The 26246-nt window shown below is 57.7% G+C and overlaps 2 protein-coding genes across 4 annotated transcripts; one reads left to right on the top strand and one right to left on the bottom strand.

The window, feature by feature from the left end:
* Nucleotides 1–295: 295 nt before the first annotated feature.
* Nucleotides 296–9447, top strand: MCRS1 (microspherule protein 1). 3 transcript variants are annotated; one of them, XM_037136253.2, is made up of 15 exons: nucleotides 296–384; nucleotides 1581–1700; nucleotides 2204–2342; nucleotides 2709–2847; nucleotides 3438–3596; nucleotides 3743–3852; nucleotides 4769–4877; nucleotides 5176–5314; nucleotides 7332–7407; nucleotides 7769–7797; nucleotides 7916–8008; nucleotides 8206–8288; nucleotides 8461–8548; nucleotides 8776–8903; nucleotides 9019–9447. In XM_037136253.2, the coding sequence occupies exons 2-15, from the start codon at nucleotides 1691–1693 to the stop codon at nucleotides 9103–9105; spliced, it is 1389 nt and encodes a 462-aa protein (XP_036992148.1). In that variant the 5' UTR covers nucleotides 296–384; nucleotides 1581–1690; the 3' UTR covers nucleotides 9106–9447. The 3 variants fall into 3 exon arrangements, with proteins under 3 accessions (XP_036992148.1, XP_036992152.1, XP_053518032.1); XM_037136257.2 differs by lacking the exon at nucleotides 296–384 and adding an exon at nucleotides 582–642; XM_053662057.1 differs by lacking the exon at nucleotides 296–384 and adding an exon at nucleotides 686–1239.
* On the bottom strand, nucleotides 9439–25952 carry KCNH3 (potassium voltage-gated channel subfamily H member 3). Its single transcript, XM_037136241.2, has 15 exons — nucleotides 25877–25952; nucleotides 24264–24497; nucleotides 23684–23818; nucleotides 22658–22791; nucleotides 21966–22209; nucleotides 21437–21594; nucleotides 21145–21352; nucleotides 17249–17521; nucleotides 16758–16957; nucleotides 16159–16408; nucleotides 12659–12876; nucleotides 11772–12103; nucleotides 11265–11371; nucleotides 10525–10601; nucleotides 9439–10425 (listed from the first exon to the last, which is right to left on the bottom strand). Exons 1-15 carry the CDS (start codon nucleotides 25950–25952, stop codon nucleotides 9829–9831), a joined length of 3243 nt encoding a protein of 1080 aa, XP_036992136.2. The 3' UTR covers nucleotides 9439–9828.
* Between the last annotated feature and the right edge of the window lie 294 nt (nucleotides 25953–26246).

Genomic DNA, 26246 nt, shown 5'->3' with positions numbered 1-26246 from the left:
CCGCGGCCCGGGACCACCCCACCCTCGAGCCCACCCATCCACGCAACGCCCCACCTCCCCCAGATTGGTGTCGCCCCTCAGCCTAACCCGCCCCAAGTGTCATCTGTCCCTTTAATCGCACCCCTTAACCAGGTAACCTCTTTGGCGCCTAGAATCCCTGAAGTTTCCTTATTGGGAAAGCCTTTGATTTCACCTGTTACTAAAACAGTGGCACCTTCACAGCAATGCCACACCCCCTTCACGCCCGTTCTCCCCTGACCTGGAAGGGATTGCTCAGTCCCCGGTTCGTAGACCCGGAAGTAGGTGTGCCCCACGGAAACTGGCCTTGGCCCTGCGGCTGCTGCCGTCGCCGCGGATATTGTTGGAGCTGGCAGCCTAGGAATGGTGAGACCTTGCGGTTCGCTTCTGAGGGTTCTGAGCAGAGCTGGGGGTCAAGTGGAATTTCCCAGAGTGCCTCCGAGAACGACCCCCCTCGCCAGGTTTGGGACCCCGCCCCGGTAGCGCCCCGAAAATCTGCGCATGCGTACGCCGGACCGGGCCTGAATCGGGTCCTAGATGTTACGCATGCGCGCGCGAGCCGGACCGGGCCAGAATCAGGTCCTAGGTGTCACGCATGCGCAGAGGTGGTTTACCGAAGGTTGGGTGAGAATTGGGCTGGGGAATTGGTACCCACTTTCCCCGCCACCAGCCCATGGGGCTTAAGCCAAGGCTGCGAGACCATCTGGGTTCTCTCCATGCTTTGCTTTTGAGTTTCATCACCATTCCTACCCCGACCCGCTAAAACAGACCTGGATTGACACCCCCCCCCCACCTTGGTGTGCACTTTAGGGAGAATTAACCGAGGGCGGGGAAGGAAGAAGACGCACACCATTCCTCAGTTGGCCCGTAGAATCAGGGCCCTTCGCCCTCTCCCCAGGTGTCAAGATTCCCAGCCGTATTCAATGGGGCGGTGCGACGAGCACACCTAGGGTCAGGGCCGAAACGCTGCGAGAAGAGCAAGCAGCCCTGGGCAGAAGGAGCAGGATCCTCAAGCAGGGCGGGGGAGGCGGTTGATATTCGGGCAGTTTCCAAACCGTGTTTTTTAGTTTTACCGAGTTACCATCCACTAAATCTTCCGCTAAACATGCGCATGGGGAGAGAGGGAGAGACTGCCTGGAATTCTATACTTTTCCCTTCTTTGGCCTGGGAGGGAAAAGGGTGCTGCTGCTGAGCTGAGTGACCAGCTGATGGAAAGAAAAAGTGAGCAAAGAATGCCTGGTTTCCTGCTAGTTTGAATTGAGGTCATTCACCTATGGGCTATGAATAAAATTACTGGGGTCTCTGAACCCCCTGAATGGTATCTGTTTGTACATTTTTCTAGAGTCCATAAATTTAATCATATTCTCAAAGATATCAGTGGCCTTCAAAAGGCTAATGATTTATCAGGGTCATATTGGCAAAATAGAAGCATGTGTCTTTCTTGTGTCTTCTCTAGCTTATGCGACCTTGGGGGCAGGGGGGAGTGGTCCTGTTGCAGTATAAGGAGGTGAGGCTGACCAGTTGGAATCCTGAGCCTCAGGGAGCCTTATTTTTCTTTGCAGAATCTCCTCTCAGCTTCTAAGCTTACCTGGTCAGAATCCTTGGATGTGCCTGTTGGACCCTTCCTCCTAGCCCTGTGGTTTGGAACCAGTGGCTTTGGGACTGTAAGAGGATGGACAAAGGTACTATGAGGCTGGGCCAGCTGCCCAAATCTTTGGGCACCAAGCATCTGCTGATTCCACCCTGTGCCCAGCACATGTGTTTTTGGTCCTGACTAGGTATTGCCACCTCCCCCTGAACCAGCACTACCCACGTACCTCTTGGCAGAGGCAGCAGTTGACTGATTTGCTGTTAAGCTGCCACTCTTTGGCATGGCTGCATTTCGATGCTAGAGGGAACGGTTACACTCAGAGCCTGTCGTGTCAGCATCAGCAGTCTGACCTGAGTACCATGTGCTGTATGACATGACATGTGGCACCAGGAGAACTGCCCCGCATAGAAAGTCTGGGCCAGGTCTGAGCCCACATGGGGTCTGGATAGCCAAGGGATTCCCACCTTAAAACCGCAAGTGTCAAGGAAGCAGGGGAGGGGCTGAGAGCTGAGGAAAGGAAGGAGACCTATGAGCAGAGGCTCAAGGCTTTGCTAACCACTTAGGAAGCCTGAGTTCACTACTTTTATCTTCTAGATTCTCAGGGGCTGCTAGATTCATCCCTGATGGCATCAGGCACTGCCAGCCGCTCTGAGGATGAGGAATCACTGGCAGGGCAGAAGCGGGCCTCCTCACAGGCCTTGGGCACCATCCCTAAACGGAGAAGCTCCTCCAGGTAGTGAGGGTTTGGAGGGCCAGGGACTGAGTAGGACATTAGGTACTGCATGCCTTTGCCCTTGTTGGGAATGACTGCCTGAGACCCTCAGGGGCCTAAGGGTTTGCAGAGCCGAGTGCTTTTCATATCCCAACTAAATCCCTGACTGAGGGCAAGGGAGGGAGATCTTACTCTTTGACTGGAGTCTTTGTGGTACGGGACCCTTTTGTCTCAGGGGGAGGCGGGGCATAGCAGCTCCAAGCCCTACCCGCTGAGATGGAGCTGTTAGCGCTCTGCTGGGAAACTGCTCTGTTCTGGAGGTGTGGTGTGTGTAAGTGGGTACTGGGGAGGGGGCAAGGATCACTCACTGGGTACGACTCTCCACAGGTTTATCAAGAGAAAGAAGTTTGATGATGAGCTGGTGGAGAGCAGCCTGGCTAAGTCCTCTACCCGGGTGAAGGGGGCCAGTGGGGTGGAACCAGGGCGCTGTTCTGGGAGTGAACCCTCTTCTAGTGAGAAGAAGAAGGTGAGGGATTGGGAGAAGGGATGGGGGAGATGGGGAGCGGGGCCACATTTTGTTTTCCTACAACCTGTCAGCTGGCAAGAGTTCTTTAGAGGATGCTATGAGAGGACCAAACTGCCCCAGCCTCAGATGCCTCCCTCCCAGGAGCCCATCTCTCCCTACTCCCTCTTTCTTGCTCCACTCCCCACCCTTCAGTGCATCCTGTATCACATTCTGTGTGGGAGGCATGGAGCATGCATCTATTCTGGGAGCAGACAGCCTGTTCCCAACACTGCTGGGTGTAAAAATAACCCCCAGGTGGCACTGCTCTGGCCCAAGACACTGTACCAATGAGAGTGTTTTCCTGGTATCCTCTCCACCCACCCTCTGCTCCAGGGTTGGGGTGCCACCAGCAAGGAGATGACCCCATATGGTCAAAGACTATGTAAGAAGTGCTCCGGTGGGGGCAGGCATTAGAAAGCTGAGCTCCTGGCCTGTGCTACTTATTGTTGAGTGGGGCCAGGAGTGTCCCACAGTATGTGCAGCACTAGGCCTGAAGACCCAGCTGCCCTGATGCCAGCTTTGAGCTCACTGTGTTCCTGTCCTCTGTCCAGGTGTCCAAGGCCCCCAGTACTCCTGTGCCACCCAGCCCAGCCCCTACCCCCGGACTCACCAAGCGAGTGAAGAAGAGCAAACAGCCACTTCAGGTGACAAAGGATCTGGGCCGCTGGAAGCCTGCAGATGACCTTCTGCTCATCAATGCTGTGTTGCAGGTATACTTTCCGCTCTAGTTTTCGTGTCCCACTCTTCCCTCCAGCTTTCAGTTGTCCCTCAGCTAGCCCAGCAGTGTCCTATGGGTGGTAAGGGAAGGGTTCTTTCCAGTGTGAAGGCTGAAGCAAACCCCTCTGGGCTCTTGCAGACCAATGACCTGACATCCGTTCACCTGGGTGTGAAGTTCAGCTGCCGTTTCACACTGCGGGAGGTCCAGGAGCGCTGGTACGCCCTGCTCTACGATCCTGTCATCTCCAAGTGAGTGGGGCTGGCTCCAGTTGTGGAGAAGTACTGGAGATACCAGAATTTGAGCCCTGGAACAATGGGACTTGAATAAGGGCCCAAGGAGGTGGCCTGGGAGGCAGGGCTCTTGGGTCCTTGTATCATCTGGTGTGATACCAAAACCTGCCAGGTTTCAGAGGGAAGCTTCTTCCTGCTGCCGACCCTGCTAGTTCTGGCTTCATACCAGAAGCAAGGGGATCTGGAAGCCAAGCAAGGAGTGTAGGAGAAAACACCCAGATGAGAGCCAGCAGCCGTAGTTCCACCACTCTGCACATTGTGGTTTGGGGCATGTCACCTCCCAGCCTTTCCAGACAGATTTCCCACAGTTCCTTCCAGCTCCAGAAGCCTGAGTTCCATGTAAACCTGTGCACACGTGTCCCATACACTCTTCCTCCTCGGTCACTTCATTTCATGTCATCCATATTTGGTTGGATGCTTAACACCTGTCTTCTACTCCATAGCCCCTGGCAGTGCTTCAGTTTTAGCCATGGCCCTGATACACCAGAAAACTGGCAGGGCTCAGCATGGGAAAGAGGGGTGTGCTGGGAAGTGGCTGATGGGTAGCAGCTTTGGCCAAGAAGGATAAAGGTCTTGGGGAGAGAGCCTCAGCTGAATTCAGGATCTCCCTTAGGGCTGGCCTCTAGGGGGTTGTGCCTTTGCATGTCTCCACAGGATTGAACACAGGGACTTGTTTCCTAAGTTGCCTGTTCATGCTTTGGACAAATTCATGAGGCCTTGCTAAGTCATGCTAAGCCTTGGGCTCCTCCTGTTGAGGGCCTGGCCTGTCATTCTGCATCTCAAGGACCTGCAGGCTTTGGGGGGAAATAGGAACCTCAGATTGCTTGACATCCTCCCTTCAACCCTGCCCTGACCTCTTCTCCTCTCTGCCCAGGCTGGCCTGCCAGGCCATGAGGCAGTTGCACCCAGAGGCCATCGCCGCCATCCAGAGCAAGGCTCTGTTTAGCAAGGCTGAGGAACAGCTGCTGAGCAAAGTTGGATCAGTAAGGATGAGGGCTGGTGAGGCTGGTGAAGGGGTTGGGCAGGGTGGGAGCTGGACCACCTGGAACACTAATGTGGGAGACCCCACTGCCTGGAAACATGCCTGTGCTGCCTGTGCTGTCTGTGCAGATGCACATACCCTTGTGGACAGGTATTTGAGAAGAGTTGGCCTGGCTTCCTGGGCAGCCATAGCTGTCACTTCTCCCAGCTCCTGGTGGGAATGCACGGGGGTGAGGGGGGGCTTGTGAGGCAGAGGCCGGAGTGAGATAGCACAGGTGCCCAGAGCATCTTGCCCTCCAGACCAGCCAGCCCACCTTGGAGACCTTCCAGGACCTGCTGCACAGACACCCCGATGCCTTCTACCTGTCCCGCACTGCCAAGGCTCTGCAGGCGCACTGGCAGCTCATGAAGCAGTACTACCTGCTGGAGGACCAGACAGGTAACTGGCCCCAGGGGCTGGCAGCATGGATGTGTGTCTGTAAGTGTGGCATGTTTGGGGCACAGCTGCCCTTGAGTGCTTTGCAGTAAATCCCTCGGTGGCCCCCAGTGTCTGGTTTACCCCTCTTTGCAGCAAAAACCACTTCCTTCTGGGGGAGGGAAAGTAGCTGGAATGGCCTTCAGATTCATGGTGAGGGTAGCCAAAGTTGCCTGGAATCCTGGGCAAAATGTCTAAGTGGCAGAATTATCTATCACTTCTGGGTTGGGGTTTTTTTTTGTTTTGTTTTTGCTTTTTGACATTTTATATTTATGTAAATAATATGTTAACATGCTTCATGAGCAAAATGTGGACATCTGCTCACCCTTCCCTGTTTTCTCCCAGGAGATGATGACTTTTCTAAGCCCTTCTGCCCTTCCCTCTCTTCATTTTCCTCTGCCTGTCCTCCTGCCAACAGCATTGTCAGGCTGCTGTTGGGCCATTGAGAACCCACTGGAACTTGACACCCAGTCCATTTGCCCTTCTCCTTCCCCAGGGGCCAGGTGCTCCCTGCTTCATCTCATCCCGCAACCAGCCAAACTCGCACTGTCCTAGTGACGGGTCAGGAAAGCAGTCTGATCAAATTGCGGGAAACACCTAGTTAGATTTGGGGTTCAAGGTCAGACTTTCATGACAGAACACAAGCTGCCCGTCCTAAACATTGATGCGCATTGCCTTCTGCCTCGTCGTCCACATTGCCGTGGAAAGGGAGCTTTGGCAGTACCCTTCACTTTACTCCCCAGGGCCTGCAGCCCTGGCTCCTTAAAGATACTCCCTCAGCAGGACTTCAGGAAATCTCTTCGAGGGGGAGGCCCGATCTTTCTTTCCCAAGGCTCTCTGAATTCAGTGCCCAGAGAGCAGCCCACTGTAATCCTGCAGCTTTCAACTCTCTGCCACTTCCTCAGGCTCAACTGTTCCTGAATTCCCACAGAAAGGACACTGGATAAAGTTTATTCTTGCTGTTGTAGCTAACTCCATTGTCACAAATTGGAAAGTTACTTTGTGTAAACTTACTTGTCAACTTAGTTTAATTTTTTTCTCCAAGAGCCTTCTCCTTGCTGTTTAGAGCTAGGAGTCCCTGGGAACAGCGGGTATACGCTGCTTAGTGGTTAAGTCCATTGAAAATCAGTTTGGTGGAATTTCAAGCAGCTGTGGTGGGGTGGGGCCTAGTGGGGGTGACCACCCCAAACCCATCTTCTCACACAGTTGGACCTAAGGAAGCAGGTGTGGTGGTGGAGGGAGCATTTGGCAGGCGGGGAGGACACTTTGGTGTTGTCAGACTCCTCAGCCGACAGTTTCACAGCCACTGGCTGGTGGGAGCTGCTCTGGAGCAGACGCTTGGCAATCGTGGGAGCAGCCAGCCTGACTGAAGGCGGAAGTTCTCAGATTTTGGAGGCTCTAGTCCCTTTTCCATTTTGACCAGAGGAAAACTGAAAAACTTTAATGAAACAGTGTTTATTCTGAACATATCTGTCGGACTTGAGATAGAAAGAGGAGTGTAGCAGAAAATATTCAGGCGCATGTGACGCTTTGGGGTTTTGCACTTGGGATCAGGAATGCAGGGCTTAAATCTCGGCTCTGCCCTCAACTAGGGTCACACAGTTGGACCTTCCCTCTGGGGCCCGTTTCCTCGTCTGTAGTAAAATAGAGCCAATAGCAGTGCCTTCCCTACTTTGCTTAAGGCTGTGTGAGGGCCCTTTGCCCCCTGAAAAGCAAACATGAAAGTTCGAACTTAATTCCCTTCCCTTTGTAGAACCACCTCTGCCCCATTAACCCCAGGCATGCTTTGTGCCAAAGCAGCGTGCAGCCCAGTCTGGCATGGACTCCGTTACCTGTATGGGCTCACTGCTGCTCACTTCAGCATGAAGCTGATCCCCTGGGCTCCATCTTTATGGTGTGTCCCCTTGGTTCAGAGGTCTGCTCAGCAGCTTCAGGTTGAGTAGGAGCATCAGCGCTGACCCTCCCTTCGTCCTTTGTTCAGTGCAGCCACTGCCCAAGGGGGACCAAGTACTGAACTTCTCTGATGCAGAGGACCTGATTGATGACAGTAAGCTCAAGTGAGTGGCTGGGGCCACAGGCAGGGTGCAGAGAACTGAGGGTCTCTGGGGGCGGGGTGCCCAGGGTACTTGGCTCTACCTCTCTTGCTGCAGACAGCAGAGCCCAGCCCAGTTTCAGCCTTAAATTCCAGTAGTAGTGATCACCTGGTCTTCCTGCTGAACCTCGCTGCCCCCACCCCATACCCTGAGTGCCTTACTCCACCCAACCCCTGGGAAGGAGTCTAGGCAGAGGCAGGAGAAGCAGCCTTGGGCCACTTGGCTAGGGGGCTGAGGGCGGTCCCAGTGGTCGAGGAGCACCTGAGGGTGAGGGCAGTTGAGCTGGAAGTGGAACATCATTCACCCTTCTCTTCTCCCTTCCCAGGGACATGCGAGATGAGGTCCTGGAACATGGTGAGTGTATCCTGGTGGGGACGGTGAGGGGACGGAAACTCCTGCCAGAACAGAGAGAATCAGTACAAGAATCTGGTGACTTTGGAGTGTCCCTTCTTACCACCCCATCCCTCCCCAGAGCTGACAGTGGCAGACCGGCGTCAGAAGCGGGAGATTCGGCAGCTGGAACAGGAGCTGCATAAGTGGCAGGTGCTGGTAGACAGCATCACAGGTGAGGAGGCCAGCAGTCCAGGAGGGGTACCCTTCCACTCCCCGCCCCACCCTGGGTCCCTGGGGTTGCCTGGCTGGGTGCACCCTCCTTTCCCAGCCCCGACTCCTGTCCCTCAGCAGACCTTGCCCTGGTTCCCTGCCTTCCACCTCGTAGCCCTGAAGGGTGGACTCTCTCCCACATGGGCTGCTCCCCTGCAGGCATGAGCTCTCCAGACTTTGACAACCAGACGCTGGCGGTGCTACGGGGCCGCATGGTGCGGTACCTGATGCGCTCGAGAGAGGTGAGGCAGCCCAGCCCCGTTCCTCTTCACCCTTTCTGAATTTCCCTCCCCCACCAGTCTTCCCCTCACTGCCCTCTCTGTGTCTGGTCCCCGATTTCTCATCTTTCCCTGGCCTGTGTGAACCCGTCCCCCAGACCTCAGCTGCCAGCCCTCACCTGCCCCATCTCCACAGATCACCCTGGGGAGGGCAACCAAGGATAACCAGATCGACGTGGATCTGTCCCTGGAGGGCCCGGCCTGGAAGATCTCTCGGAAGCAAGGTACGCGCAGGAAGCATGTCCCTCCTGGCTCCCCACTGTCCTTTCCAGCCCTGGGGCCTGGTCTCTGGGAACTCTCACGGATGAGTTGGCATTTCAGGATCTCTGACTGGGAGTCCTGGGTGTCCTCCGGCCTGTCCCCAGGAAGCAGAGAGGGTACATGGGGACTCCGGGCTCTTGTCTGGCCTCCACCTACCCTGTCATCCTCTTTTTTGTCTCCATTCCCACAGGGGTCATCAAGCTGAAAAACAACGGTGATTTCTTCATCGCCAATGAGGGTCGGCGGCCCATCTATATTGATGGACGGCCCGTGCTGTGTGGCTCCAAGTGGCGCCTCAGCAACAACTCTGTGGTGGAGGTGAGCAGGGAGGTGGAGGTGAGCTGGGAGGGACCTGCCTCGGGTGTGGTGAGCCGGACCCAGGCCTGGCTCCCAGCCCCACCTCTGTCCTTAGCCTCCCTTCTCTCCTGCCCAGATTGCCAGCCTGCGATTTGTCTTCCTCATCAACCAGGACCTCATCGCCCTTATCCGAGCCGAGGCCGCCAAGATCACGCCACAGTGAGAGCGGAGGCAGGACCCACAGGCTCTCTGGCCTGTTTCCCCTGCCATTGCAGCTCCCTGGAGCTCGGAAGTCAGCTCCTGGAAAAAGCAGAGTGGGCAGCAGGAAACCCAACTGACAGCCCATTGATCCGAGCCTCTGCGGGGGTGGGGCTGGCCCTCAGGGTGTCCCTCGAGGCTGGGGCCCTGCAGCTTCCTGAGAGCCAGAGCCCCTCCCCTTCTCTCCGCAGACCACCATCCCCTTCTCCAGATTCCTACCTTCCTCCCTGTGTCTCCAGCTAATTAGCTTCAGACTTTTCCTTTATTATTTTTCTTTTGTAAATAAAAGGCACTGAGTTCCAAATTAGCTTCTTTTATTATTACTTTTTAATATAAAAAATGCGGGGACAGGTGAGGCAGGGGCACATGCAGGGGATGGCAGAGCCCCTCCTTGGCCTCAGGCCTCTGTCCCCACCCTGCAGAAGGACACAAGATCAGAGAAGCAGGTTGAGGAGGGGACCCACAAATAGGGACCACAGGATTACTAGCCCGGGGCCAGCCCCTGAGGCTCCAGCCCACCCTCCATGAGAGCCAGGGCGAGCCCTTCCTTGGCTTTCCGCCTCCCTGCCCTGAGCCAGGAGGCAGCCTGGAGTCCCTGGGGGTCGCTACCACCCGTCCTGTGCCCCAAGGTTGGGCAGAGCAGCAGATGGCGGCATGTCTGGCAACACATGAGTTCTAGTGCTGGCAGTCAGACTCCCGTGCCTTCTTCCTGGGTCCAATGGACCGTGCCAGAGCCATGGCAGCCAATAAGCACCATCTCCAGGCTATGGGGTTCCCAGGGCAAGGCCAGGCCCCCTGGCCCTGGTGGGGGCTCTCCAGTGCTGGCTGTCTCAGCTTGGTTCACAGGCTCCAGGGGCCCAGTTCCAGCCCCTCCTTGCTCAGGAGGCGGCGAGCCAGGGGTGCTGGGCTCAGGACAGAGTTCTGAGCCTGGTGGCTCTGAGTCGGAGGTGGAGGTCCAAAAAGCTGTTGCTCGAGGCCAGGGGGAGCTCTGAGATGCTGGGGGACCCCAGGGCCAAGGTGCCACACGGGGAGGGGGCCCTGGACGAGGGTGGGGCCAGGTCCCACTCAAGACAGAACCGGCTGGGGGCTGCAGACAGTAGGAAGATGCCCCAGTGTCCACACACAGAGGCTGCAGGAGTCCAGAGGTGCTGGCTGGGCGCAGCCCCTCTCCCGATGTCTGGGGACATGGGCCCTCCACATGGGGTGTCAGGATGAGCTGCACGGCCTGGCGCAGGGACTGAAGGCCCTCCCGCATCTGCAGCACCTGCTCAGACAGCTCCATCACCTTCGGGAGGGAGGAGGGTGAGGTCAAGAGTAGAGTCAGGACCTCACACAACAGCAGGACCCCCCTCCCCACCCTGCCCCCACTATGCCCCTCACCCACCGCCTGCCGAAGCTTGTCCAGCACGTCTGTGTTGCTTGCCTCACCGGGTCCAAGGGGCACAGTGAGCAGGCTGTTCTCTGCGGACCATAGCATGAGGTTACTGGGCAGGACTGGCGACAGGAGACAGCTCGGGGGCCAGGCCTCTGCCCCATTAGCACAGACTACATTGACCTGGCAGAAAGGGCCACTTCCAGTCTTGCCCAAGTTGCTGAAAATTCTGCCCAAATTGCCAGAGGGCCTCAGGCACACTGCCCCATGCTTTTCCCCTCAGGAAGTTGCCTTCCGCGCCTGTCCCCTGTTCCACTTTCTAGGGAAGTGGACACTCCTGGGAGCTCATCACCTGGGCCATTCCCAGGGCTGCCTGGCCTGGCCAGGAGCCATTTTCAACTCTGCTTCCCCTTCCTCTGTCCTCCTAGGGGGCCAAACAGTGTGCTGAGGGTCTCAGCGAGCAACATGATCTTATTTAACATGCACACCAGCCGTTCTACAGACTGGAAGCTGCAGTGAGAACCAAGGTCGCACTGCTAGAGAGCTGACAGCAGAGATGCAAACCCCGTTCCCAGTGACCCTCCAATACCACAGTGCTGGTTTTAGCTGCCTAACTCCCTGCCCACACTGTGCAGGTGGAGGGTGAGGACCAGAGGGCTTCCAGGCCACGTTTGTATCCTGTCGGTTTCTCAGAGGTTCACAGGACAAAGGGGCCCGACAGCCTCCCCGCCCCAGGCACTGGGCCCCAGTACCTGGTCCAGGGGAGGGGCTGCTGCTACATTCTGGGACAGACTGTCCGGTGCGAAAAGAGAATTTGGGTTGGTCGGAGCCACAGCCATCCTCAATGCCATCTACTACCCTGTGGACACAGGCACCAGGACAATAAATCGACAGGTAGCCACTGGGGTGTTTCCCAGGATACGATGCCCCAGTGTCACACAGAAGCTGCAGGATCCTGGAGCTGGGAGAGGTGGCTTAGGACCCCAAGAGAAGGGGACGTGAGAGGCCCCTTCCCCTAGGAGACTGCAGTTTGCTGGGGATCCAAGCTTGAGAGAGACATGAAACAAAGAGTTCTGAACTCAGCTCTAAATGACGGGGTGGGGACAGCAGGGAGGTAGAGAAGTCAAAGAAGGCTTCCTGGAGGAGGCTGGGAAGGGTTAGGATGAAAGGGTGGGCATCGAGGACAGGGGTGTGCCTGGCCGGGGCCCGTCTTATCAGCACTGTCTCTGCCAAAGTGCAGTGGCCCAGGGTCTGCTCACCTGGGGCTCAGATCCGGGGGCACATTCCATGGCACAGGGGGCAGCCGCAGCCCCTCTAAGCTCCGAGGGCGGGCAGAGGGGCCGGCCACAGACTGCAAAGCTCCTGCTCTCCCTGGCCGCCCTTTGCCACCCAGACGGGACCGGGGTGCAGTTCGACGAGGGGATAGCAGCTTGGCAGCTGAGGATGAGGAGGTGCAGCCTGGGGACAGCAGGGGGCTGGAGGGCTCATCAGCAGGGGCTGGCGAGGCAGCCGGGCCCTGCTCTCCATCTGTCTCCTTCTCCTCCAGCGTGGACATGAGGGTGTTGTCACCACTCAGGGAGCTGGTGTCTGCCTGAGGACAATGGAGGACAGGAAATGGGCACAGATAAGCCCTTACTGTGCTTCTCCCTGCACCTCCCCCACCCTGGCCTCATCTCTCGAGCAGAGAGGAGCCACTGTGTTAAGCAGGATGCCCACTACACCCCACGCTGCTGAAGAGGAGGCTCAGCTGTGGGGAGGGGAAGGCTGCTTTTCTGCTGCCACCACAAGGCCACCAGCCTTGAGGCATTTGGTGCCCCTCAAAGAGAAAACAGTACTGAAAACTGGTTTGGAACTGGTGACAAAAGTCAGAAATATTCAAAAGCCCCTCAGGGTGGTTCCTTTTCACTGGGAATAAGCAGGGCAGATATAGGACTTTCTTCAGAGGTGGCCTGATAGACTGGGCTCTAAGGACAGAGTGTGGGTGTGAGGGGCAGGGAGCGTGCAGACCCCCAACCATATATGGGGGGCGGGAGTGTTCATCCAGGACATGTGCTCACACAGCACCTCCACCAACCCCAGCCTCTGCCCACCTCACCAGGCTCCCTGGCTCCCCAGCCGCCTCCACACAAGTATCCAGCACCCTCACCTCCACAGGGCCTCCACCAGCACCCAGGTTATAGCTGAGCTCCCCTCGGAGGCCCCGGCTAAAGCGCGGCGCAAACTCGGGGTACAGTGCCAGGCTTTCGTGCAGCCCAGCCAGCTGCAGACACTGCAGGACACAGTATGTCAGACCTTTCACGTCGGCATTGGCCTTGACCACCTGTTCACGCCGGGGCAGTTCACAGCCAATCAGGTCACCCTTCCCTGGGGAGAGAAAGCAGAGGTCAGAGAGCCTGCCCCTCGGCCACCACGGAGAGGAGTCAAGCAGAGCTTTGCTGAGCTCTCCTCATGGACTGAAGGGCTTTCCAGCTGGACCCCAACTGTGGAGCCTGAGAGCCAGGACAGAGGCCCAGAGGGGCCTGGGCCCTGGCAGAACACTGTGGCCCAGGTGCTCCAGCATGTTGGGGATCAAAGCCACAGAGCTGAACACATGCCAACTATACCTCTGAGACCACTGAGCAGCCACCAATTCTAGTGACTTCCAGCCTATCTACGGATCATCGTCCTCCGTGAAAGTTAAACCAGTCAGATCCCCAGGCCCCATCCCTACCTACAGAATCGAAGCATCTACGGGAGACCCATAAGTCAATGGTTTTCCAGCCTCATAGGTGATTTGGGTATAGCTTATACTGGAACAGCGTGTGGCACTGGCAGGTAAGTGCCCGTCGACACAGTGAAAATGTCAGGCAGCCACATACTTCGAGCCCTGGTGCCCCACCTCTACAGCAGACCCTGTGCTGAACTGCGGCTGCGGCGCGTTCTTGTTCTTACCAGCAGGTGTCAATGAAGGGTTTCCCCACCACCCGGCTGAGACTGCCACCTGGCTGACAGTGACTGTAAATCTACAAACCAATCTCAGAACTGTCAACTAGAGGAGGGTGGGGTGTGTATCTTAGAATCAATGATACACGGCGTCTCTGATCAGGGACGTGGTCAGGATTAAGTGAGTTACTGGAGATAGAGTGCCTGACACATAGGCCGCCAATCGAAGTTCATTTCCTCCCTTCTCCTGCTGACAAGAGTCCCTGTAGATCCTTTCAACAGGGATGGTGTGCCACCTGGGACTAGGCAGAGCACTCACTGCCCTCGCAAGCCAGCTCAATCCACAAGCTTTGAAAGCATTTCCCATCCTTAAGGAAGAAGGTGGATCGCTGCCACCCCCGCTGTGGGCTGGCTGCCTCACGCTGCCAGCAGAACTCTAAATGTTCATGGACTTTTGCTCAAACTTAAGAGTAGAATGCATCACTGTTACATCTCATTTTCTTGGTTTCAGGCCATCCTTCTGCTTCCTTCTGAGGGCTGTTTGGATCTCAGTGTGATCATCTGATGAATGAGCTCCCTTTCCGCATGTGTGTCATCTGGAAACAGGATAAGCATGTGTTTCTTGTCTTCATCCAGGAGGTGAGATAAAAAATGAGAAACAGGGCAGGACCAAGGACAGAGTTCTGTGCCACTGGTCTCAGCGACCAGAGACCGCCCTCCAGGCTGGCGTCTCAGCGGGAGCCTCCAGCCCAGCTCATCAAGCCCCATCAGATGTGCTCCTGGCACCACAGCCCAGCCCACCTCTCTTCGCCTTGCCTTCTCCCTCCCCCCACTGAGTGTGCTTAGCTGTTAGTTCACACACAGAGGGAGGGGCCCGAATCGACACTGCTAGATGCATGGTGAGCCTTAGCTGCCAAGAGCAGGCAGGAGGCACTGGATGTTCAACTAAGGAAGCAGGTGGGAGTCAGAATGAAGGCAAAGCAGAAACCAGGTCACGGGGAACCAGGCATTCCTAGGGCACCCTGAGCTGCCAAGCCAACAGAAAAGACAGTTCATTCAGAGCATATGGGCAGGGACAGGATAGAGCAAAGGTGGCATAAGTCCCAGTGCTGCAGACATTCTGGAGGCAAAGGTGTAGGCAGTGGCCATTCTTAAGGTTCCATCTTAATTCTGGACGTGGCTATTCTGGGACCCAGGGCCTGGCGTCAGGGAAGACACGCTCTTGCAGGACTCATGCCAGCTCCCAGCCACGCTGATTCCTCGCTCCAAGCTGAAGCCATCTGTTTATTAATCCACTCGACAATCTTGCTTTGAGGTGACCAGCCTACGGTTGTCAAAACCTGCCTTTTCGCCATTCTGAATCTCTCCAGTTCCCTGTGGGTTCTCAAGGACTGACAGACACATGCGAGTGGCCATTAGCTCCGCCTGCTCAGAGTCCCGGCACCAACCGCACCCAGCCCGGAGGCCAAACTCACGAATGACACAGGGTGAAGGCTGCGGCAGCTCTCGCCTCTCTCAGTTCCAAGCCCTCCCGCCCCCTCCCCCGTGGCATTTCCTTCTCCTGTTTCCTGTCAGAACGTGCTCCTCCTCGGGGACACAGGATGGACGCACAGTAGCTGCTGGTCCTCCCGGTCCTCCAGATTGGCAACACATCTCAGCAGCTCCCGAAGACACCTGTCCCCACAGTGAGTCTACAAGTGCTTGGCTGCCTAGGGATTCAGCTGTGGCTGGGGTGCCACTTCCTTTTCGTCCCACCCTGTCCTGTGAGCAAGTCCCTTGATTGCCCAAGCCGATCGCAGCGCTCCTGCCCTCAGCATCACAGCTGACAGCCCCCTGCAGCCCAGGTGCCGTGCCACCTTGTGTCCCCTCCATGCTCAAGGAGCTCATGTCTCGGCATCCTGAAACGAAGCCCTTCCTCTGGCGCAGAGTCTCTGCGGAGCAGCACGCCTGGAAGCAGCACCGTGTAGGAAGTCCGAGGCTTCAAGTTGGGCAGACTGGCTCTAACCACAGCCTGCCCACTCGTTAACCTCTGGGAACCACCATCTCCTCCCCTGGAAAACGGGAATAACAGTAGTTCCTTGACGCTGGGTTTTGAGGTTTGCTTGCGGTGACGGTGCAGGCTGCACAGGGCTGGCCCTGCTGTGAGACCTGGAGCCAGAACTATCACGATGCCAATTCCATGCTGCACTCTCTTCTTCCTTGTCTAGGGAATGGATTCTCTGTCTTCGATCCTTTCTTTTGCCAAGAAAGGCATATACACGCTGAGTCTAAGCTCTGCTGTTTCCCCCTCGAGGCCCTGGGCTTGCTCTGTCATCTGCCCTGGTACGGTAGCATCTCCCCTCTCCACAGCCCGGTGGTGGGGAGCCCTGTAAGACCACTTCCACTCCTCCCTTTTCCAGCCCTGCTTAAACCCTCTCCAACACTTAAATACTCAGCATCTGAAGTTCCTCCTCGATAGGAGTGCTGCTCCCCTGACCCCTTATAGACTAAAGACTGGTCCTCCGCTCTGGCCTCCAACATCCTCGAAATCATTTCCACCTCCATGTGTTGCCAACTCAAGGTCACTAGGTCCATTCAGCTTGGCCCAGGGCTCCATGGCTAATCCTGGCTCTATCCTGGCTGTCTCACTCCAGGTGGTCTTGCCTGGGTCCCCCCTCTGGCTTTTCTGCAGATGGGGCCCTCTGCCTCCCACAAGCTCATGCCCTCCCTCCAGCCCTCACGAACCTAGGATGGCAAGCACGGTGCCACCCTTGAGCACCTCCATGGAGCCGGAGCAGACGAAGTAGAGGGCCTGGAGGGCGTCACCTTGGTGGATGAGGTACTCGCCCGGCGTGCAGAAGGCGGGCCGTAGGGCCAGGGACAGTGACCGCAGGCAGCCTCGACTGGCCGCCTCGAACAGGGGCAGCTGCAGGACCTCCTTGTGCAGGTGCATGGCGATGTCTGCGCGGAGCTCATCAGGGAGGCTCTGCAGCAGCTACAGGTGGGGAGCAGGGGTGGGGGTTGGGTTGCAGGAAGGGAGGCAGCCTCCCAGCCGGCCCTGCAGGGCTCGGTCAGCAGGGGAATCTCTGCCTCCCTCTTACCCACTTTAGCCCCTTCATGAGCAGCCCAGCTGTCCTCCTCCAGACCTAACAAGGTGGAGAGGAGTCTCCGAACCTTCCTGGCTGTCGTCTGTCCCAGACTGCAGGCCCTCAGGAGGGCGTGGAGGCAGGGAGGCCAGAATTCCGTGTTCCTCGCCTCCCCGCCCACTCCTGAGACTTCTAGGCCAAGGGCACACCCCTTGAGGGAGCAAAGGCTGAAAGGGCCAGCCCTGGAGGCCTGCGCACCTCTGTGGTGTCGATACCGTTGTTCACAGCCCAGGTCGCCTGGAAGTACTCGAGCATGCGCTGCTTGAGGGGCTTGGGGATGCGATGAATGCGGATGTAGTCGCGCAGGTCACGTGTGCGGCTGTGGTACAGAAAGCGGCGGGCGTACATGCGCTGGATGATGGCCGTCACGTTCCCAAACACCACCGCGTGCATCAGGGCTGGGGAGGGTGGCGAGAGGGGGTCACCTCCAGGACTGACCCAGCCCAGACTGACTGATACCATGCTGGACACATCTGTCCTATCCCCGCAACCTCTCCAGCCCCCACACACTCCTGGGCAAGGTACAAGGGCTGCTTGTGTGGCATGGAGTCCTACAGCCAAGTGGGCTCTCCAGGCCCTGGCCTCAAGTTCCTTGAGCCCCTAAAGCAGAACCACCTCTGGGAAGAACCTTGGGACTGAGGGAGAGATGAAGAAGTCTGGGAGTGGTCCCAGAGAGTGGCAGGCCTCACCACCGATGAGCATGGTGCAGATGGAGAAGATCTTCTCCGTGTCCGTGTTGGCCGACACGTTGCCAAAGCCCACGCTGGTGAGGCTGCTGAGTGCGAAGTAGAGGGAGGTGATATAGGCACTGCGCAGTGACGGGCCACCCAGAAGCTCCAGACCCGTCCTGTTGGCCTCGCTGCTACAGTTGTCACTCTGGCCAGAGGTGTTCCCTGCAGCTTGGCTCCTGCCCACCAGGTAGTAGGGGGTCTCCAGCCGGCGGGCCAGCTCCTGCAGCCAGCCTGGGGAGGGGCAGGTGGGCCTGAGTCAGCAGGACAGCACTGCCAGGCTGTGGGTACAGGCATACGTGCTGGTACCCCCAGAGTGGGGACATACCATATGGATACAGATCTACCCCGTGGCTTCCTGCTACTTTCCTCCTCTGCTGGCCAGTCCCCCCGCATTCCCTCAGGCCTCAGCAAGACAAGCACATGAGGATGCGGCCGAGGCTGCCATCTCCTCAGGTGGTGTCTAATGGTGCTGAGGATGGAGCAAGGATCACTGTGCCCTCTTCCCCACAGCTGGCACTAATCCCAAACAGTTGTCCCCAGGGCCAGATGAGTGAGGCCACCTACTCTGCCCTGTCCACCCAGCCCCTCTTGCCTTTTCTTTGAACGTGCCTGCTCCAGAAAGCTGCCTCCCACGCAGCCTCATCCCTCCCCACAACTACACACTCCGCTCAGCAGCACTCTCAAGCATGCACACACACAGAGTCAGGGCTACACACACACTCCACACAGTCAGGAGGACAAGGACACACACGTGTGAGCATGTTCACAGATGCAGGCCACACCACTCACACAGAAAAGGCCTGTGCACACTTGGAAGCCAGACAAGGCCACACAGGTGCCTGCACACTGGTGTCCAGGTTGGGGACACCCTTGTATGGACACGCAGACACCCAGCTGAGGATACTCCAAGGCCACAAGACAGGCACCTATGCACACGCAGAGGCCCCCAGCACAGGTGCAGACTCAGGCCAGCCTGGGCTGCTGGCGGAGGCCAAAGATCACCCCGTCCCCCCATCAACCCCGTGTTCTCTGGGCTGGCCTTGGCAGGGGGTAGGCAGTGGGACCTGCCTTTTCACATGCACCCTGCCCATCCCACCTCAGCACACCCTATGCCGTGCTCCACACTCTCCCAACACCTATGCATGCTGGCCCCCCATAACCCCAACTCTCCTCCTCTCACCCACCTGCCCATTCATTCATTCAGCAGCCTAGTGCACAGGGGCCAGGAGCTGGGGGGACCCACAGGTGCTTACTCCAGGGTAGGAGCTACATCTCGGTTACACAAGGCCCGAATGCCACATGATGGAGCTCAAACTGACACGCTGTGGGCTAGGGCTAGGAGGCTCCCTGGAAGAGGGGACATTTGTAATTGGTCTTAGAGAATGGATAGAGCTTTGATATACAGAAACTTGAGGAGGGGGCGTCATTCCTGATCTAGGGAAAGGCATGAATCAAACCTCAAGATGGAGACAAGTATAGGCAAGCAGCCTGGCTTAGGTGGAATGAGGGTTTGCACTGGGCGTTAAGTTCAAGGCCAAGGAATTTGAGGGGTTGTGATAAGGCCTGAGCCAAGGTGAGGTTCCCCCTCCTGGTACTTGAAGTGCTCTGTGAGAATGCAAAACTTTCATTAGTTGGGCCCCTGAGGTGAAGCCAGTTGTCAGCGAGGAGAGTGGGGGGCTGGAGGGGCAGGATAAGGGTAAGGTGGCAGGGGTGCCTATGCTCTCTCAGCCTTGACCTGGGGCCTCCCTGTGGGGAGGGTCAGGCAGCAGAGGCTGTTCTGAAGGTTGGTGTCTTTCATACTGTGAATTGCCCTGAGCGATTGATCTCCCTCAGTACTTAACACAGTCTTTTGAAAATCCAGCCTATCTCCACTGGGCTCATGGGAACCTGGGGCAGGAACTCTGTGTCTACACCATGGGCGGTGGAACAGGGGAACCAAGGTGCGGAGGCCACAGAAAGTGCCTCCCACAGACAGAGCCAGGCCGGCAGGGTGCCAGTCTCCCCCATGGACAGACTGCCAGGGCTGGGGTTTGGGGGGTCTGGGTGTGACTCCAACCCAGGTTGGGGGTGGTGTCTTTGGAGAAAGAAGGGGGAGCTGCTGACCTGAAGGACTTGGAAACTCTGCAGATGTAAACTAGTATCAGCCCTAAGCGGAACAAAAGCCCTCTGGAACTTAGGGTTCAAGGGAACAAGACTCACCGTGTGTATCTGCAAAATAACCAGCTGCCCGCCCACACTCCCATGCTCTCTGTGTGGGGCCCAGGGGGGGGAGCCAAAGGTGTTTCTAGTGTCAGCTCCGCAGCCCCTGTGAAGTGGCCAGGACAAAGGAGCCACGTGGACTCAAGACCCAGGGTATCTGGGTCCTGTTTTGGGGTGGGGGCTGACCCAGGAATTTGGTGTCTCAGCCCTGTTTGGGGTCACAGCTTTGTGTCTGTTCACTGGGTGGCAGTCTGAGCCCTGAGCAGCCTCTACCACAGCCTCCCTCTGGGAAGGGCTGGAGCCACAGAGCTGGCCCCGCCTGCAGCATCTGTGTGCTCAGCAACTAGAGCGCCTGGGAAACATCCAGGTGAGGCCTCTTGACTGCACACCGGTCTCTGTGGGCTCAGTGACGGGGAGAGAATTCTCAGGAGCCTCCCCATCCCTAGGAGTTGATCAGAGTGGGTTTCTAAGGCCAATCTGGGTCCCACCAAGGAGCGGATGGTCATGACAGGCTATCTGAGCAGCCGGTCTCTTGCCCACCGACTGGAAACAGGTGCTAAAGGCCAGCTACCAGAAGTTACCAGACAGCTGGAGGGTACAGGAAGGACACCGGTGTGTTGGGTTTTGCAGCTTCGAGTATGGAGTGTTAGAAATGGCTGGGTCAGGGTGGTTTGGTGTTAGAGAAAGGATGGAATCTGAGATTCCATGTAGTGGCCTCAGCAGAATTGCAAGGGAACGAAAGATGAGAGGGTGGGAGCAATCCGAACCGAGAGGGGCCAGAGCAGGAGCAGGCCGGGCCCAGGGTGGAGGGGCAGGACATTTCAGAAGTGGGGCTGGCAGTGTCAGGTGCTGCAGAGATGGGGGGATAAATCCTCATCCCTTCAAGGGGATGAGGATTTAGCCCCAGAAAGCCACTGTGACCGGCTGGGTGACGTTTGGGATGACAGGTGGAGGTGGAAGACCTCCTGGCAGGAGGTGAGATGTGAGTGGGAGGTAAGTAGAGGGAGGAGTTGTGAATGTGGAGGTGAAATGAAGGACAGTGAAGACACTGGTAGAATGTGGAAAAAGACCGCGTTTTAGGCAGGAGGAGGGATGAGAACCAGCCAAGAGAGATGTAGCCTGGAGGTGACAAGAGAAGAGAAGAAGGCTTGGGAGCTGAGATAGCAGAAGATGAGCCTCAGAGAAGGTGGCAGAAAAGTGCCAGGCATCAAAGGACACTTGGAGAGCTGGCTCCCTGCACACAGCCTTCTCCAGCTGGGCAGGGGCTTGAAGAATATGATAGAAGTTTGGCCATCACAAGATCATTATGGGTGAATATGACTCCTCCAGGCAGCCCACCAGGCTTTTCCCACAATGCCCAGCTGCTGGAGAACAGCCCTACTGTGAGGTGATGGCTCTGAGACACACCACAACCTCCACACTCTTCTGTATGCAAGAAACACAGGTCTACTTGCACACATGTTGCTGTGGCACATACAAGCACACACACGCAGACTAGTATATGTCTCTGGCACCTTGCACCTGCTTGCAAACATGCCCTGACAGAGACACATGCTCTAACACTTCCCTGACATATGTACACTTAAGTAGGCACAGTCCTGGGCACGCACGCATGCACAACCGAACGACCCCCTCCCCACCACAGCCTCCAGTACCGATCTCAGGCAGCTCAGATTCGCTGCTATCAATCTCCTGCTGGCCGATGTAGAACCAGACGCAGGCCACCCAGTGAGCAAGCAGGGCGAACACAGCCATGAGCAGGGTCAGCACCACAGCGCTGTACTGCGAGTAGCGATCCAGCCGCGGGAGCAGGCGCAGCAGCCGCAGCAGCCGCACAGTCTTCAGCAAGTGGGCTCCAAAGTACTGGGGGTTGGGGGTGGAGGGAGTTCACCCTGGGCCGGCCCCCACTGTCCCGCCCCAAAGCCCACCCTGTCCAGCCACACTGACCACGTTGACTTTGAAGGCGTGCAGCAGGTCAAAGGGCAGGGCTGCGATGACATCCAGCAGGAACCAGGTGGTAACGTAGTGGAGGCAAATGGACTTGGGGGCAAACACCACCTGGCCCGACTTGGACACAAATGTGGTCCGGAAATTCAGCACGATGTCTGTGGATGCCCGAGTGGGAGTCGTGTCAGGGCCAAGAGGAGCCGCTGTTTACTGCGCACAGCACAGTGTTTGACGCGATCCCAGGCCCTCGTCCCGCAGTGACTCTACAAGGGGAGCATTGTTAGGCCTATGTGATGGGGAAAGAAACCGAGGCTTGGGAAGGCTTGGAAAGGTGACCACTGGCCAGGGTCACAGCCCGTGAGTGGTGGAGTCACACTCGGAACCTACGTCTGATTTCGAAGCCCGCAGGTCACTAACAGGAGGAGGGCGAGGGGAACACTGTGGGGCAACAGAGCCCTGAAGACTATCCCCACCGAAGCCCGAGGGGCACCCGGCATGGGGTTGGGTGGGAGGCACCAAGGGCACCTACCGAGAATGAAGAGGACCTCCACTGCCAGGTCGCAGACACTGGGGGGGCTGCGGGCGGCGCTGGGCTCCCAGGCTGTGCTCACACACACGCTGTAGGGCACGGTGACGGCCACATAGAGGGTGGCGAGCAGGATGAAGCCATCCCAGGTGGCCCTCAGGGCCCCACAGTGCAGCAGGATGAATGGCGACTTTCGAATGGCAGCTACTTTGTACTCAGGCAAATTTGGCTTCTCCCCAAACACCCTCTGAGCGAGGCAGGGCAGGGCCAGACGGAAAGGACAGGAAATTGGTACAGGCTGAGTTTGGACAGGGTCCAGGTCAGGGATCCACCTTCTTTCCCTCCCTGCATCCTCAAAGCAACCTCTGACATACGCGTTGGACTCCCCGTGTTATAGATCAGAAGACTGAGGATTAGGTGTGGCTGCGTGGCTTCGCTAAGATCACACAGTGGCCTGCGGGAGGCGCCAGCGCTGAGCCAAAGCCCCCCTTACCCCTGGGGCCAGGACACTCCTCTACACCTTCGATGGGTCTGGCATAGACGGTCCCTCCCTGGGTCACAACCCCAAAGAACTGGTGGGGCCTGTGGGGCTCCTGGACGTTCTCTCTCTGGTGGGCTCAGTTCTGCCCTCCATCTCCTCAGCCTGCCCCTATGCTGCCCCTACCCCCAGACACAGACCCTACTGCTCAATCCACCTTATTGAGCTTGTGCTTGCCCTTGGGTTGCTTCTGCAGGTGCCCGGACAAGTGGTACAGCACAGCCCGGCTCCGCCGCCGGTTGGCATTGAAACCTTTGGTCCCTCCCCGGCCATATCGGCGCCGGCCACCACCTGCAAAAGAAGAGGGGCCCATGAGAATGATGGTGGGATGGTCTTGGGTGGAGGATACTAGTTGCTGGTTTGTGGACAGGTCCGGCTCATTGCCAGGCGGGGGCTCTGGCATTCTCCTTTCCTAGGATCACTTGCATCCCCAGCACTGGACAGTCCCACGGGAGCTTATGGACACCACTCCCCGTATCTGCTTGCAGGAGAGGGAGGTGTGGACCAAGGCAAGGCAGGAGAGGACCTCCACAGGGAAGGGCCTGGGAACACAGGGGAGAGGTGGTCCCTAGGGGTGCAGGGAGTGCAGAGCAAGCAGAAGGCGATCATGCAGAGCTGCAGAAGCTCAGAGAAGGAGCCCAGGGTCCGGTGCAGGGGCCACTGAGGACTTTCACTGTGGAAAGGCTGACCCAGGGCTGGAGGTAGGGGACTGGGGAATGGAGAGGACCCCACACCCCCGAGTGGCAAAGAGGTCTTGGAGCAGCTTGGGGTGCCAGCTTGGTGAGCTAAGGGCCTTTCCCAGCTCTGGGAGGATATAAGAGGGGCAAGACTCCAAGGACTTTAAAGAGGGATTTGGCCTGGGCTGCCCTGTCAGGTTTGTGTGAGGAAAAGGCATAGGGATGGGGGGCCAGGCTCAGCCTCACTAGCTGGCCAGGAGGTGGGATCACAGGCTCCAGTGGAGTTTGTTTGCCTTCAGCTTCTTAGTCAAGTTGACTCCAAAACCCCACCTGTCTATGGGAAACCAGCTTTCCCTGCCTGGAGGTGCGGGGAAAGCAGCACAGGCCTCTCGGCCGGCGGAGCAGGAGTCAACAAGTGCACACGGGTGGGCACCCACCAGCCCAGGCCTGACGTCCCTGACACCAGGCCACTGTGCTTAAACCAATCACCTCCCACAAGCACCTACCTGTCTCCTTCCATTTGTCAGGGCCCCCTCGGTTCTTGGTCTCAGTGATGTCCTTGTGAGAGACCAGGAAGAGGGCCACCTCCCCTTTCTCATTCTTGATGGGTATCACATCCAGCAGACACCAAAATGGGAGCCCTGGGCACAAGGACAGACTCAGCCCAGCTCCCACTCCCCATCCTGCCTGACAGAGGCTCACAGATACCCAAGGATCAGACACACCCACAGCTGGGACACAAGCAGGGTCCTGGGAGAGGAGCGGCAGCCTGCTCCGATTAGGACAGGTCGTAGTGGAAAAGGGCGATGGAATGCAAGGGACAGCAGGGGACAGCAGGGACAACTGTCAGACAGGTGTGTTCACAGATCTGTTCTACTGACACTGGGACATTTTCCTGCTGAAGTGGGGACCCCAAAATGAGGAACGGAATGGACGTGAAGGCTGGGGTGGGGTGGAGGAAGGGGAGGTGGCTATGTGGGAAGCTGGGGTGAGATGGGGGGATGGAGAAGATGAGGATGGAAAGGGATGGCTGCCAGGCTGGGGGGCACCAAAGAGGTGAGGCAGGCTGGCCAGGGGGTCCCTCACCACTCTTCCGGTAAAGGATCAGCTCCGCCTTGAACTCCTTGTGCTCATCCAGGGCCTTGCGGATTTGCTGGCGGACGAGCTCACTGGTGTCTGGCCCATAGAGGAAGGAGCAGGCACAGCCCCGCTGCATGACTTCAGCCCGGGAGAAACCCGTGAGGTCACAGAAGCCATCGGAGCAGTAGACCACAGGGAAGAGCCCCGCCACCTGGGCATTGCCCAGCACAAAGTTACTGTCTGCAAGAGAGCATCTCTCAGAGGCAGGCAGGGAATAAAGAGGCCCAGGGTCCACCACCCCTTCTTTCCATCAAAAGTGAGCTTTACAAAACCTAGGAATCCTCCGTGTGTATGCTGGTGAGTGCAGACAGGGTTAGGGCAGGAGCTGTTGATGAACAAGCATAAGTGTGTCACCTGTGTCAGTGGCCCACTCCTGGCAGTCTGCGTGTGAGTGTATTTGAGAAGCACATGTGTGAACACCAAAGTTGGTGAATGCAGCCCTGTGTGGGCACTGTGCCTTCTGGAGTGTGTACTGAGCAGCTTGGGGTAAGGGATGGGTTTTGGGGTGCCCTAAGGAGGACTGCACCACCCCTACCGTTGCCAGGCTCACTCACCAGCTAAGGACCCAGTTTGACTGTGTGGCTCCTCCCACTGGGACCCTCCTGGACTGAGGGACAATCCAGGCCACTGTCCATTCTGCACCGTTTGAGCCCCAGCTGGGTGACCTGGCTCAGGAATTTAGTGAGTGTGATCAAGAATGAGCGTGTAAGAATGGTAGCTGAACACTGAGCCAGAAATGTATTGGGGAGTGGGGGGTGCTGAGTCAGCAGGCTGCAGGAGCCAAGCACACAGCAAAGCAGATGGAGAAAGCTGAGGGGAGGGGGGCACTCAGTGATGGGCTCCCACGGGCTTCCTATCAGGAAATGGAGACTGTGGAGGGCGCTAGGCAGAGATGGGAAGCCCCACTGGGGGTGTGCGTGAGGGAGGAGGGGGCTTTCACAACTTTCCCTGTGCTCAGAGCTTCGGGAACCCACAAACCAGAAGCTCTGGTCCCCTTCTCCAAATTTCCCCAGTTTTGGTGGGAGTCCCCAAAGCTACCTTTTTGGGGCTGGCAGACTCTGTGGGTCTAGGCTTGGTGTGCTCAGACGGTCCGGTGAGTTTGGCCAAACTGTGCTCCCGAGCCTCTCCTTCTCTATCTCTGTTTGCAAACCTCTTTTCTAAATCTGTTTGCAAGCCCTCCTGGCTGTCCCTGAGCACTGCGCCCGCCTCAAACCCTACCCCGTCGGTGTCAAGGTTGTCGGTGGGATAGAGTCAGACTTACCTTGGGATGGATAAGACTGACTAGGTTGGGGTTCGCGCCCATGCAAGCACACACTGCATCCCAGGTCCCAAACCTGGAGACTTCTAGCCCTGTCTGGCCCGGGGGCGGGGGGCAGTGTTGACTCTAAACCTTTTGGGGGAATGACGTCTGGAAGGACACCGTAGTCCCAGCTAAAAGCGGGAAGCAGGGGGAAGGAGGAAAGGTGAGGGCAGGAGGGCGGCAGGCCGAGATGTCCGGTGCAGGACCCGCGGGATCCCTGGCGAGAGACGGCTCGTTCAGGGGCGAGGGTCAGACTCACGCGTGCCGTCGAAGCGCGTGGCGATGGTGTCCAGAAAGGTGTTCTGCGGCGCCAGGAGTCCCCGCATGGCCGGCATCTTAGGCGGCCTTGGCTGCCCGCCCCATCCCTCCGGGGCGCGGGGACTCAGGGCCTGGGGAGGGCGCCCCGCTCGGCCGCCCCCCGCCGGGCCCCGCGCCCCCTAGCGCAGCCGTCGGTGGACAATACCCACCCCGGGCTCGCAGGCCCCGCGGGCCGCCCGCGCGCGAGGGGGCGTCCCCGCCGTCGGGGCCCGGGGCATGGCGCACGGCCCCTGGAGCTCTGGCCGCCCACGAATCCGGTGCTGCAGGCTCCGCGCTTGCTGCGCTCAGTACCTTCCGTTCGCCACCGCGGC

This window comes from Artibeus jamaicensis, unplaced genomic scaffold (assembly GCF_021234435.1).
Source record: "Artibeus jamaicensis isolate MK-2021 breed Jamaican fruit bat unplaced genomic scaffold, CSHL_Jam_final contig_233, whole genome shotgun sequence".
NCBI classification, from domain to species: Eukaryota; Metazoa; Chordata; class Mammalia; order Chiroptera; family Phyllostomidae; genus Artibeus; species Artibeus jamaicensis.
Note: the sequence above shows the minus strand (reverse complement) of the source record. Positions and strands in the feature narration are given on the sequence as shown.